The sequence below is a fragment of the Ctenopharyngodon idella genome, chromosome 1, assembly GCF_019924925.1.
Source record: "Ctenopharyngodon idella isolate HZGC_01 chromosome 1, HZGC01, whole genome shotgun sequence".
Classification (NCBI taxonomy): domain Eukaryota; kingdom Metazoa; phylum Chordata; class Actinopteri; order Cypriniformes; family Xenocyprididae; genus Ctenopharyngodon; species Ctenopharyngodon idella.
The window spans coordinates 40,151,677-40,165,558 of NC_067220.1; the positions used below are offsets into that span (position 1 = coordinate 40,151,677).

Genomic DNA, 13,882 nt, shown 5'->3' on the forward strand with positions numbered 1-13,882 from the left:
TAAGAATATTTACCCGCGGAACTGAACTCACTTAAATTACTCCCAGATTTTCAAACGTCTTGGAAGCATATCAGTTTTAAACTGAATGAATTGGACACAAAGCACAACTACAGCTCTCCAAAAACACGTCTTTTAGCCTAGCTAGTGAACGGTTTGCTGTTTGGTAAGTAAAAAATATTTTCTTTTATTTGATCCTCAGGTTACAGGCTTTGGTTAAAACTCTTAAAAGTTAGGATACGAGCTGTTTGCCTAGCCTTAGGCTATATGCTTGATGAAGAAATATTTTCTTGTTTGCACTGTATTTATGGTAAATATTATTTATATGAGAGACGAGCTTGATGTATGGCAGACCGACCTAACGTATTCAAACTGTCATCTGCATTTTCCCCAGTTTAGATCATAGATTAAACATTAATGATTTTTTTTGTTTGTTTGTTTTGCTTTAAAATTTGTTAAAATATGTTTGAATTGGTTGAAGGGAAAAGTTATAGTCATCAAACGTGGCATCATTTTAAAAGGTGTTTATTAAAAAAATAATTAGTCTAGTTATTTGTCGAGATATTCTGCAAATAGTTTAAAAATATGACTGTGTAAAAAAAAAAAAAAACAGATCTTTATTATTTTTTAAACGCCAGAGTCTCTTAATGGCAAACCGATTTGGCATCGCCCAAGTTACAGAAATTGCTTATTGAATTCGGTGTGTAGATAAAATAAGATGAATCTTATTTTGTATTTAACATATAGCTGTTCTCATGGGACAAAAGAGTAAATATATAACGTTAGCCTTTTTAAATTACTTTCTTAACGTATTTTGATTTTTTTTCAGTTATTTATTGGGCTAACTGAATACTCCCAAATGGTACGCTATTCGGCTGTCTCCCAATTGTCGGTAATAGGCCTGTTTTGTTTGTTAATGTATTCGATTTCGTTTTTTCCGTTCTTGTACGTTAAAACTATAAGGATTTTTTTTTAGTTAATGTGTAAATTATGGTGGTGTTCTGTAGCCTAGTTTTTTTTACACAAATATAAAATCTCTGGGTTTGGCCTTTAATTTAGGGAAGTGCTCTTTTCTTCTGTTGGTAAACGTATGTTAATAAAAGTTTAATTATATTTTGTGGATATTTTTTTCAAACTACATTCACTATAATTCATGTCAGATCCTTCAGCTCTCGCGCATCAGCCGCGCGAGTGTCTGCTCCGCTCCATCCGCAGCCTTTTTTTCTGTCTCGCGCCAGTATGATGGAGCTCGAGCACCCGCCAACGCGATTTAAAAAAAAAAAAAAAACGTTAGCGGTTTACAGCTCCGTTGTCGTAGGTTTTTAAGGAAGCCAGATACCGTTGAAGAAATGGAAAAGAATAAAATACATTTATCTTAAAAGAAAAGCCAAAGGTATGGTACTGTTAAGCCCCTATTTACAAGGCACAATTATATGTAATTATTGGCCTTGAATTTCGTCCAGATTTGTATTCTTTTCAGTGTTTTGTTTGAAAATAAAAAAAGGTACTTTTGAGTCATAATTAAGCCTATTTGTTAGTCAGCGAGGTGGGCCAAAGTTAGTGTTATTGTCTTTAAATTGGCTACACTTAAAGGGCAATCATACAAACTAAACCCTTTAAAAATGCTAATGGACATTTGATGTCACAAAAAGCCCAAAACATCAGTCATTTGCACTGGAGTAGAAATTTGATTTAAACAAAAATCATACATGTGCTATAGGGCACTTAACTTTGATGTGCTTTGCTGCATGTGTTGTGTAATATAGAGTAACAGGCAATTTCAGCACAGATTCTGTAAATAGTGTGTGAGTGTATGTGCTGGCAAGTTTTCTTTTCACAATCTCAGCCTTTTTCTCTCTTTCTCTGGAAGAAGTAGGCCTTGCTATACAGACAAAAACACACAAGCAGTACGCAGCAGAGCGAGACAGCCTTTCGTAGAAATCGTGCTTTTTTTTGTCTGCCTCTCTCTTTCTGAAACTTTTTTCTTATCTTCCTCTAGCGCTCTTCTTTTTTCTTGGGTAAAACAAAGGGCGCTGTTTAGAGAGGAGAGTGTCATACAAAGATAAGATAGGCTGTGGTGTAAAAGAGTTTGAATAAGGTCATTCGGCAATGAACAAATCCAGCAAGCTTGCCGTTTACATGCCGTTTATGGCTTGCATACTAATTTAGTCTCATGATAACAACACAAAGTTCATGCTGTCATAATAAAATTCGCTTCATCCAAAGTTATGTCAGGTTTGATGCGATCGTTCAACCAATAATTCAAGCAAGAACAATGAACTTGTTACTGACACCTTTCCCCCTAGGCTGTTTAATGCAGACACTTGCAAACTCTTTGTTTGGAGACATGGAAATTATTTCATGGAAATTAATGTGTCAGACACTAAATCTATATAGTCTGTCAAACTAAATCAGACACAACAACATGCAGAATGATTTCAGTTTTGCCTACAAAATGTATGCAAAACAAAATACCAAGACACCTTGTTCTGTACACTGATATGAATTGTATAGAACTTTGCTTTAATTTGGATTGGAATTATGCAAAGTGAATTGTGAGCCAGTGGAACATTTACAAACAAAATGACACACCAACCTGACGCAGGGCTTTGTTTGTTAGGAAACGCTGCGTTTACATAGCAGGCGCCTACTGGCAACTGCAAAGTGAGTTGCTTTGAGAACGAGGCTGTTTGACCCGATGGTCTCGGGTAGGCCTGATGGTCGCCCTAAGGTGTCGTGTAGCCCTGAGAGAGTGGCATATGTTGCGTAAACTCATTGTAGGGATTAAACCAGATTAAATCACTTGATATGAATCTGCCCAAGCTAGCGATTTCCCTGGCTCTGTCCATGGATCATAACGGATCATTAGGAACAGGGATTGACCAACCTTTGAATTCCTTTAATATGTTGTGTATATATATAGTTTGGTGCAGGATTTAATCATTGAATGTTTTGTGCGCTAAATCACTCAGGGCTTGATGCCGTGACCAATGCAGTGTTGTCATTATGTCTGATGTTTGTTGATCATGTACATGTGCCTTCCAATTATATATATTTGGTTTTCAGTGATGTAGTGAATATTGTTGTTGCAAATCCTGGTGATTTAAATATGCAAACGTGGTAAATTTAGCTGTCTAACTTATATGAGGATGTTGAAATTGAGAGATTGATTTGCAGCAGTCTTGGGTGGAAAATAGTAAATAAGTTAAAGTATGTCATTGTTTTCCTGCAAAAGATGTTTATGGAATTATAAACAAGCATCATGGATATGTATGTGTGTGTGTGTATATATATATATATATATATATATATATATATATATATTAAACAAAGTATTCTTTGCCAAATATAATATAAATTATCTTATAATATAACAACATAAAATATATCTTCATTTATTATTAAATATGAAGTATTCTTTAAAGAATACTAATATAATTAATATTAAAGAATTTAAAGAATACTTCATATTTAATAATAAATGAAGTTATATATAATATATATAATTCTTTTTTTGTCAGGCAAATTTTATTAAAAAAAAAATATATACATACATCTATACATCTATCTATCTATCTATCTATCTATCTATCTATCTATATATGTGTGTGTATATATATATATATATATATATATATATATATATATATATATATAATATTATTTTTTATTAAAAATATATAGACTTTATTAAAATTATTTTTTTTAGTGGTTGAACTCATAAAAATACTGTATACCACAAGTTAATTGTTGAGTGCTGCTATGGTCTTGTTAGCAGCATTTCAATTCTTTGGATTATGCATTATAAGGATATTGGGGATTTATTATTTTCTTTAAAGACAATAATATTAATAAGATTTTTTTAAAATAGTAAAATCTTTTTAATAGAAAACCTTAATAAACCTCCCTCTTTATTGCGTCAAAACGTTTGCATCTGATGCCGACACGTCTTCAGATAAAGTTTAGAGAGAGAGTGTTGTTCTTCTGTGGACTACGTCTCTCTCTTTACTCTTTGTTTGTGTGCCGAGTCTAAAGGCAGCTGCTGGTCTGTAGCGTCTGCTGGGAGTTCTGGCCCGCGCGTTCACACGCCGCTCAATGGAGGGAGGGGACGGGGCAAACGGGGACACTGGTGTGCGCTCGCTCGCTCGCTCGCTCGGTGGAGGAGATGGCAAGTGTATTGGTGAAAATGGCAAAAGTGCGTGTGTGCATCTGAGTGCAATTCTTGAGGACAAGAGGGAGAAAATGGAGGTAAATTGGGGTGGGAATGGAATACGGGCGGCACCGCTGATTGGCGCATGTAAAATTAATGTGCTCTGGACTTTGCAGTTGCACAAGATAGGAACTTGTTAATTTGGCAAAGTAAGGAGCCAACCCACTGACCGAACCCTACACTATCCCCCCCCCTCGCTTTCGCTCCGTCTCTTTCACCCTCCCTCCGTCCCTGCCTCCCTCCCATTCAGCCCTTCAAGCGTGCGTATTGGCTGAGCGATCGGGCACCCGGTGCCAAATAGGTGGGCTCAGCTTCGCGCTGGCACACTCTGAGGCAATGGATAGGAAAAGAGCATGGAGAGGAAGAGAGAGATAGAGTTGGAGAGGAAAAAGGGGAAAAAAAGAAGCTTCTATCGGGTTTGCCAGCGGTCGTACGCACTCTTCCAACATTGATTCGGTTCTCTCGTTTTTTTTTTTTTTTTTGCGCTCTCCATTCGCTCCTCTCTACCCCCTCTCTTTCTCTCTGTCTATCTCCCATTCTCTGTCTATCTCTCGCTCTCTGTGAGTCGAATGCAGAGCACGCATATCTGAACAAACACCACTTACTGCTTTGCCAAACATTTTTTCTCTTTGTTGCGGTATTTGTGTATTTATTTGTGTACGTTTTTTCTCTAACAGTGAGTACAATACTTTTTGATTACGAGCAGTTTCATTGTCCGCCTTCTTGTGTTCATATGTAATTTGTATTTTTTATTTTATTTTCGCTTTTGGTGACTGGCAAAATCCCCATTTTTTTGCTAACTTTTTTTTTCTCTCTCTCAATTCCCCTCTCTGTTTTGTATATTAAATATTTCTCTCTTTCATTTCTTGTTTCTCTATCTCCAGAGCTATGCCACTGCTTGGCTCCTCCAAGATTTTTTCTTCTTAATCGACTGGACATTTTCACAAAATTTTACCTTTTTGAAATCTTTTAAATTCTTTACATTGATAATTTTGTGCAACGACAAAAGAAAAAAAATACACTAATAAGCGGGGCATGTAGTGTCGAGTTGAGTGCCGAGAAGACATTTCACTTGTTTTTCCACTCCGGCAGGGTTTATGATGAAAGTGCAGAATGGTAAATATTTTATTTTGCTGTTTTGCTGCATGTCTTGAGTGTTTGTCTGTGGCGTGCTGATTCTGTGTCTGTGTGGCGATGTAGTTTGGATCAGGACGCGCAGTAGCAGGGGTTGGTTGTGCGGTTTGGCACAAGCGACAGTGAGCAGCTGTTGCGGACTCTTTACGTCTGTCCCTCAAAAACATCATTGTCTGTTTTGAACTGAGAAAAGGATCTCTTGAAATCCAATAATGTCAGTGTAAAAAAGAGAAACGTAGAAGAAAAAAAGAGAGGTTACACTTCAGTAAAAATTTAGTCTATAATTTTATTACATACTTTGTTAGGAATTCTTGTTAAATCTAAGTTAGCGTTGCAGAATTTGTTTTTATGTGATGCTTATGATGGATATTTGTGTGTGTGTATATGTGTGTGTGTGTGTGTGTGTGTGTTTGTGATCCTTGCAAACACACACTCATGCGTTTCCCGTACCTTCCTTGGCAGAGCGTCTCCGAGCCAAGCGCGCTCTCATGCTCCGCAATTCTAACGTCTTCTCCCCTTCCCTCCTCTCTCCCTCCCTCTCTCCATCCCTCCAGGATGAATTCCATCCCTTCATCGAGGCTCTCCTCCCGCACGTGCGGGCTTTCTCCTACACCTGGTTCAACCTGCAGGCCCGCAAGCGCAAGTACTTCAAAAAACACGAGAAGCGCATGTCCAAGGACGAGGAGCGCGCCGTCAAAGACGAACTCCTGGGCGAGAAGCCCGAGATCAAGCAGAAGTGGGCGTCGCGGCTGCTGGCCAAATTGCGCAAGGACATCCGGCCGGAGTTCCGTGAAGACTTCGTGCTCACCATCACGGGGAAGAAGCCGCCGTGCTGCGTGCTGTCCAACCCCGACCAGAAAGGCAAGATCCGCCGCATCGACTGCCTGCGGCAGGCCGACAAGGTCTGGCGCCTGGACCTGGTGATGGTGATCCTGTTTAAGGGGAGCCCGCTGGAGAGCACGGATGGAGAGAGGCTGGTCAAGTCCCCGCAGTGCTCCAACCACAGCCTGTGCGTGCAGCCGCACCACATCGGAGTGTCCGTCAAGGAGCTGGACCTGTACCTGGCCTACTTCGTCCACATGCCAGGTCAGTGGGTTACGCTCTCTTTCTCTGTCCTACAGCTACTGAGACTTGAACGTGTTTATTTAAGAGGGGTCAGAATTCAGGGTAAGGTGACACCCCCCCCCCCCATAACCATCACCATTACATCCAGCACACATATAAACACTTGATTTGAGCATCTGTGTTCTGCAGCCAGAGCCGAAATTACTCCTCATACAGGGTTCCCACGGTCATGGAAAAATCTGGGAATGAAAAACTCATTTTAAAAATCATGCAAATATATGTATTTAAGTCTGTATGGAAGAAATCCTATCAAACTGCATTCAAACCTCAGGATGATTTTGTGCCTTTTAGAGACATTTGTACACTAATAAGGTTGTTTAAAACTATTAATGCCTGGCATGTAAATTTAAATCCTTTCAGACATTTAAAACTGGAATAATTCATGGAAATTAATTGGGAACCCTGCTGAAATGTGAATAACTAGTCCAGAATAAATCTAATGAATTCCTGCCATTGTTTATTTAATGAATCTCTTGAAGTATTTTCATCATTTTTGTGATATTTTATTGTTTATAATAATATGATTTCTTTTGTTTTGTGATGGTGCCTTAAAAGATATAGTGTATTGGTTGTGTTTACAAGTGAAAACAAAGCGGCTGGCCTCAATTCTTCAGTGCCATCCTGTTTTCTCCTTGGCAGTGTGTTTTAGAGCCGTATCATTTTAGTGTGTGTTTGTGTATTCATGGATAAGTTACCAGCACAGTCTCATATGCTTATTGCCAAACACGGTTTCTGACATGGCTAACACTCTCTCTGACGCACACAAGATCGGCCAAACACACTCAGGCCAACAGCTCCATAATACTGTAGTGATTACAAATCTGAAATTGCTTTCTTGCCTTCTTTCTTTTTTTTCCTGTTGTTGCTAATTCATTTTAATTTTATAGTACAGCAAATAAACCACAATTTTGGAACAAAATTTAAAAGATCTTCAGTTAAAACCATTAAAACAGTCATTAACACAATATTAGCAGTTGAATTTTAAACCGCCACTGCCGAGCTGAACAGTTTCCTGTCTGTCATTCAGTTTCTCGGTCAGCGTACACACTGGTTCACTCTGTGCCCAGCAGGGTTGGCCATCGCGCTGCCCGTTCAGAATGTTTGCTGCTGCACTGCGGTCTTATCTTATCAGGCTAATTCCAGTGTGCACTGCCGCTTTTATCAGGCTCCAAATAGCCCCGGCGGAGACTGGCACCCTGCAGGGCAGCCGTGCAGAATCCCGGGGCCCGTGGCGTCCTGTGCCAGAGCTCAAGGGGCCTTTCTCAACCTCAGACGCACACAGTCTCCATGCATGCGCTGCTCTGGTTCAGGGCATTTTTTATTTTAGTTGTTATCTTATTTTTGTTCTTGATTTAAATTGCACATTCCAAACTAAAACCACAATTATCCTAGTTGAAATCAGGTATTTGTTGTGCGTGCCAAATAATATCTCTGCATTCTTTGTTTGAATGCTATGGCTCAGCTGTTTAATTTATTTGTTTTGCTTTGTGTTATTTTGTCCTTGTGATTGTTTATTCGCAGCACAAACTCTTTGTTTATCATTATTAATCGTGGCCTTCATTGTCACACTCTCAAACCGAGGATTCTTCTTTTGTGTCCATAAGAAAGCAAGAGAGAACAAGAGAAAGAACAGCTTCGGGAGTCGCTTCAGTAATTGCTCTAGTTGGCACTATTGCAATGCCTTTGGTGCGGGAAGATGCGTGTTTGTGTGTGTGCCTTCTTGTATATATGGTTTATGAGGACACAAATGTGTTTAATGACATGGGTATTATAACTTAAACATGGTTTACAAGGACACTTCCTGTTTCCTTGTAAACCAAATGGCTTAAAAACATACTAAACTGTGTTTTTTTTTTTTTATTCAAAAGAAGCCAAAATTTTTCTGTGATTGGTACACTGTAAAAAAATATTTTCATTATTTGTTATCACAACATTTTTTCTTTTGTCAAATCAACTTCAATAATTAATGTGGTTCAGATAATATAGTATTTTGAGTTTCTGTTGATTAAACCAATCGCCTTCATTGTATTAACTCAAATTTTTAAGGCAGCCAGGTAACTTATTTAAGTTAAACCAACAATTCAGGGGTAGGTTTAGTGTAACACCGTGTCCTAACCAGACGCGATGCTATACGATTCCAGCGAGAAACAGTTTGTCTGTCCACACCAGACGCGACGTGACTATGAGAATCACAGCCAGTCAAAAGAGCGCGTGGGCGGGCTCTCTCGGCCAGCTCCCGGCACTTGCAATGAAATGTATAAGTACATAACCAAATTCATGAATATTACAACATTTTAACATTATTAAAAATACATACTGAGTTACTGAAACAATCTTAGTCATTGAATACACTTGTCTGTTCACAATGAGTTTGAACATTCTTGTTTCATTTCATTTATTTTGAAGATCTGAGTTGACTTATCCATTGTTGCTTTCAGTACAGCTATAAAAGACACACAATATACAATATTTAAAGTCACATTAGACGCATTTAACATTAAATAAAGCACATAAACAGTACCTGAGATTATCATTGCCACATGTGTTGTTCCAGCCGCGATGTCGCAGAAAAATAGAAACTGTTTCTAAAATAGAGTCATCGCGTGTCGCCGTCGCTAGTTAGGACAAAAACTCTGATTAACGTGTGTGTGTGTGTATAACTATGAGTGTGTATGAACTTTGGTTCACTTTTCTTTTTCTCTCTTTTCAACTCTCTCTCTTGCCATTGTAAAACACAGAGAGCTAACTGTTCACTTAAAATGTTTTTGTTCAGTACTTCACTAAGCTAGATCATTTTTTTCCCTTGTTATTGCTGTGATTGGTTTCTGTAGAGTTAGACTGTTATTAAACGTTTTGTCTGCATCGTATGTTAACTTGCTAGTGAGACTCTTAAAAAATGGATTGTCAGAGTTTGAACCCAGGCCCAAATCTTTAACCGCTACCCTCGTGTGTTTAACAGGTTTTTGGGATCTGACTCGAAAATGTTCCATACTTCACTAAATGTAGGCTTATTTTTGTCTTCGAATGAAGTGCGAAATGAATAGTTTATTTAAGACTCTAAGTAATAATCCAGGAGTGTTGTGGAGGTAAATGTGTTTTAAATGTGTTTCCATTGAGATTGGTGGTGATTATGGGGAAAGTCGTCCTAATGGAGGGAAGTGGCTTTTGGGTGAGGAGAATATTAATTTTATATCCAGGGATGTATTGTTAGTGCTGCTAATATATCGTTATTATGAGAACATCATTTAAACTTTTCCCTGCTTTAACACTCCACACAGGAAATTTGATATTTAACCATTGAAGAGGTGTGAAAAATGTGCTTTATGCCATTTTATGTGTTTAACTGCAGCTCTTTAGAAATAAAAACGCCTGTTAAATTGAGGAGAAAAATCTGTGCATGCTAGTGGATTTATTATCTTCTGCTAAATTATTTATTCTACAATATATATTGTTTTAATAACTTATTATTACACAGCTAATTATTATTAATAAATCTTTGTTATTTCTTGTTTTCTGTAAATAATGCTTTTTTTTTTTTTTTTTTAGTAATAATGACTATTTTCTAATTGTTTAACTATAAAAAAAAGATTGTTTTTCTTTGATTTGAAGGCATGACCGCTTTCTGAAACGAAAGAGATTTCTCTCTGTCTGTATGCGGCATTGTGGGAGTGTTTTGTTTGGAAATGAAATGTTTGGAATAGCTGTTAAACAGATTATTTCAGCAGTCGTCATTCACTTCGAGCCAGTGTACATAACGCGTCTCTCTTTCTTTCATCGCTCTTTCTGCTTCCAAGTGACTCCTCTGTCTTTCTTTGTCTCCGTCACTCTTCCTGTCTTCCTGTCTCCTCCTGAAAGTCTGATAGACTGTTGAAATGGAAGGAAAATCCTCCTTCTTGGGTCATAGGTCAGATTGCACTGGTCGCTCTGTAAGAGAGATTTTTATTTTAGAGAATCTCCTCACATCCTTTTCCATAGTCCTACTTTTCTCCTATATTTAGGACTCGGCTCTGACTCACCTGGGCTTCTTTGGGTTTTTTTCTTAAATATGCCACCGCAGCGCTACTAAGCTTCCAGGATTTCTTGACTCTTTTTGTGATTTTTATTTTTTTATTTTTTTTAAAGTCCTCGTGCTTGATTCATTCCAGTGGATTTGTTCAAGAAAGACAGACGTGAAGTATAACTGTAGATCTCTTTCTCAGCTCTCTACTCACCGGAGACATTTATGGGCTTTTTAAGAGCACAAAGGAAGGATTGTAAAAGTGAAACACATTAACAAACAAACCAGTGTCAGCTCTACTGAATGAGCACCTGCTTTTAAACTCTACAGGAGGGACAGACTGAGAAAGAAAAGTGAAAAACTGAAACTGAGAGTAACAGAAAGAGGCAAATGTTTTCACTTCTCAGTTGCTGGTCTTTTTTTGTATTAGTGTCAAGCATGAAATCTGTCTACAATAGCAATGAGCAATATATGTACAATATATCTGAGATTATTTTGCTGATTATATAATAATTAACAACTGAATATCAATCCTTCCTTATCCTACAACATGTAAATATGAGGGATCTTTATTACCAAAATTATTTTGGTAATACATTTGGTAATAAATATTTTAATTATTTTGGTAAGTTCTGTTCATTACTGTCAATCAGTTCAAATTGATTTATGTATTTATTTATTTATAAAGTCCTTGCATGCATTTTTCATGCATTAAAATGTTTTAATAAAAATTTATGAAGGTAAATAATGCCGTTTAACACAGTGAATGATTATATTGCTGCATATAAAAAAATAATAACAAAATCTTTGAGTTCATTCAGTGAAAAACAGTATGAGAAATATGCTTTGATTACTTTTTAACTAGTTGTATTACATTTTAAATTAAACATTTTCAACGTATACCCAAGTTGTGATAAAAATGGACAAACCCAGCAACTGGGTTGTTTTAACCCTGCAGTTGGGTTAAATGTTTGCCCAACCTGCTGGGTAGTTTTATTTAACTCAACTATTGTTTAAAAATTACTATATTGCTTGCTTTAAATGAACCCAAACTAAGTTGGAAATTTACATTTATTAATAAGTTTAATGAATAATAATTAAACAATAAACATTTATTAAATTGCTTATTAATAAATGTTCACCTTTTGATTATTATTGTTGCCTCTAGTAATTATGTGTCTGGTTTTTAATTTACAACCTATTTTGGGTTCATTTTAAGCCAGCCATATAGTCATTTTTAAACAATAGTTGGGTTAAATAAAACTGCCCAGAAGGTTGGGCAAACATTTAACCCAGCTGCTGGGTTAAAACAACCCAATCGTTGGGTTTGTCCATTTTCAACCCAACTGAGTTTTGGTTGTTTTTAACCCACATTTTTTTAGAGTGTAGTTTTATATAATTTGCACTGAAAAAAAAAAAAAAAAAACTATATTGAAAATGTTTAATTAATTTAAAAAATGTTGTCAGATATGCTGAAAGATTATCAGAATACTGAAACATTTAAAAAGAAAGTAAAAAAAGCGTTTGCGTGTTTCTGTAGAGTAAGAGAGAGAGAGAAAGTAATGTGGCCCACTCACAACGACTCTGGTTACGAGTCAGAGAACACAATGCCGAGCTCAGTAACAGCACAGGCCTACTCATTACACACACACACACACACACACACACACACACACACACACACACACACACACACACACACACACACACACGCACACACACAACGCAACAGCCGTGGAAAGCCGAGCCATAACTCAAATCTATAGGAGTAGAAGTTCTGCATTAGTGCTGTTAGATTGAATTCTCATGGAGCTCATTAGATAAAACCTCTTTAGAAAGAGGAGAAAGGGATGATCAAGATCGCCGAGGGGCGAGAGAGAGGGAGACGGAGAAAAGGCGAGGGAACGGGGGCAGCCTCGTCTGCCATTTTTTGGCACCCTGTACGGTGAGCTCTATGTAGAAGGTGCCAGAACCTCATCGCTGCCAACCTCTCTCCCTCTGATCCTTTCTTCCTCTCCCTCTCCCTCTCTTTTCACCCATTCTCTGCGGCTCTCTCGGGGGGCTCAACCCCAGCGTCGCCCCCGTCGTCTCGATATGTCCTCCGATTTTCAGCTCAACAGTTACGTCAATTATTTTTTTATACAATTAGATTTTTGTTTTGAATATTTGCATGGACATGTGCGGGAGGTGGCACTTGTTTGCTTGCTTTTTTTTAACTCGATCGACTTTGTAGGACATCGAAGACCGTTTCATTTAACTGAGCAGTTTTCAACTGTCTCATTAATTGGAATCAAAATGAGGTTCCTAAACAATTCCTTTAAAGATTCTTTCAGTACTTTTGAAGAAACCTTTCTTTCAAAAAATAATTTTAATTATTGAATAATTAATATTAGTTTACTATATAAATTTATATATATATAAAAAAAAACATTTTAACAGGTTCAGTACAAGACTGAAAGTGACTTGCAGTTCAGTGAGTGAGTCAATTAATACATTTGGTCCGATTCACTGAATGAAGGAGTCATTAGACCGAATCAAAATGATAACTACGGGTCTTTTCCAAACATTCGTTAAAGGTGCTCTTAGTAATTTTGTGTAATTTTGCAATGTTGTTGATGCAGCATCATGCAAAAGCTTTCAACTGATTTCATTTTTTCATTCCATTGAATCATATTTTATTGATTTCAAAAAGCTTTGAAATAACTAATCACAGTTGTAAGCAATGAATAATTAATTTCATGAGTAAAAGTGTCCGATATGGGGCCGGTTTCCGAGATAAAACAAGTCAAGTATTCAGTCACATGATCTCAAAAAGTCAGCCCCCAAGATGCAACATGCTACATGTTAAATAAAATGCTTTTAATTGGCTACTGATATGACTGAAGTCTTCATCTTATGCAAATGAACATTTAGTACTGTTTTATTTTTTTGTGTAAAATTTTTAATGTAGAATAGAATAGAACCGGCAATTGTAAATCGAATTTTACTGGTCGTGCTGTATGTTTGTTCATTTCTTTTGCTGTGACGCTGTAAATTTCTCATTAAAAAAACACACACAAAGGTCTTTCAGAAAAATCTGAGCCGTTTCTCAAAGGTCAGTTTCTGTCTGGTCTCTCATGGGCTTCGCAATTCCAAACTTTTCCTCTTCCAGCAGAAGCACGAAGGGCACAAACCTCAGCGGCTCGTCTTCCTTCGTGAAAGGCCGAGCCGTCATAAATAAATTCTTGCCGGTGTTACTTACAGCATGTGAAAGAGAGAAGGTGTTGTTTTTTTTTTTTTGCAGCTCCTAGTAAGGGAAAACGTTTGACAAGCACAACAGAAACACAGCGAATCAATTCTGGCATACGTTTGTGTGTAAGGGAATAGGCCTGGAAAGCAGTTTGGACACAGATCTAGGCCGCCCGTCTCGGTGAGCGGGA

General features: G+C 37.4%; 1 protein-coding gene across 19 annotated transcripts in view; it reads left to right on the forward strand.

Annotated features, from left to right (window-relative positions):
- Positions 1–13,882, forward strand: part of LOC127519453 (nuclear factor 1 X-type-like) — a 117,589-nt gene that overhangs the window by 41,862 nt on the left and 61,845 nt on the right. For 16 of the 19 annotated variants that reach the window (XM_051907149.1, XM_051907160.1, XM_051907157.1 and 13 more), the window contains one exon: positions 5,896–6,427. In XM_051907149.1, coding sequence (XP_051763109.1) covers positions 5,896–6,427 — 532 coding nt within the window. Of the gene's footprint in view, positions 1–4,525; positions 5,324–5,895; positions 6,428–13,882 lie in introns of those variants that run through there. The other 3 variants (XM_051907152.1, XM_051907153.1, XM_051907151.1) reach the window with 3 other exon arrangements.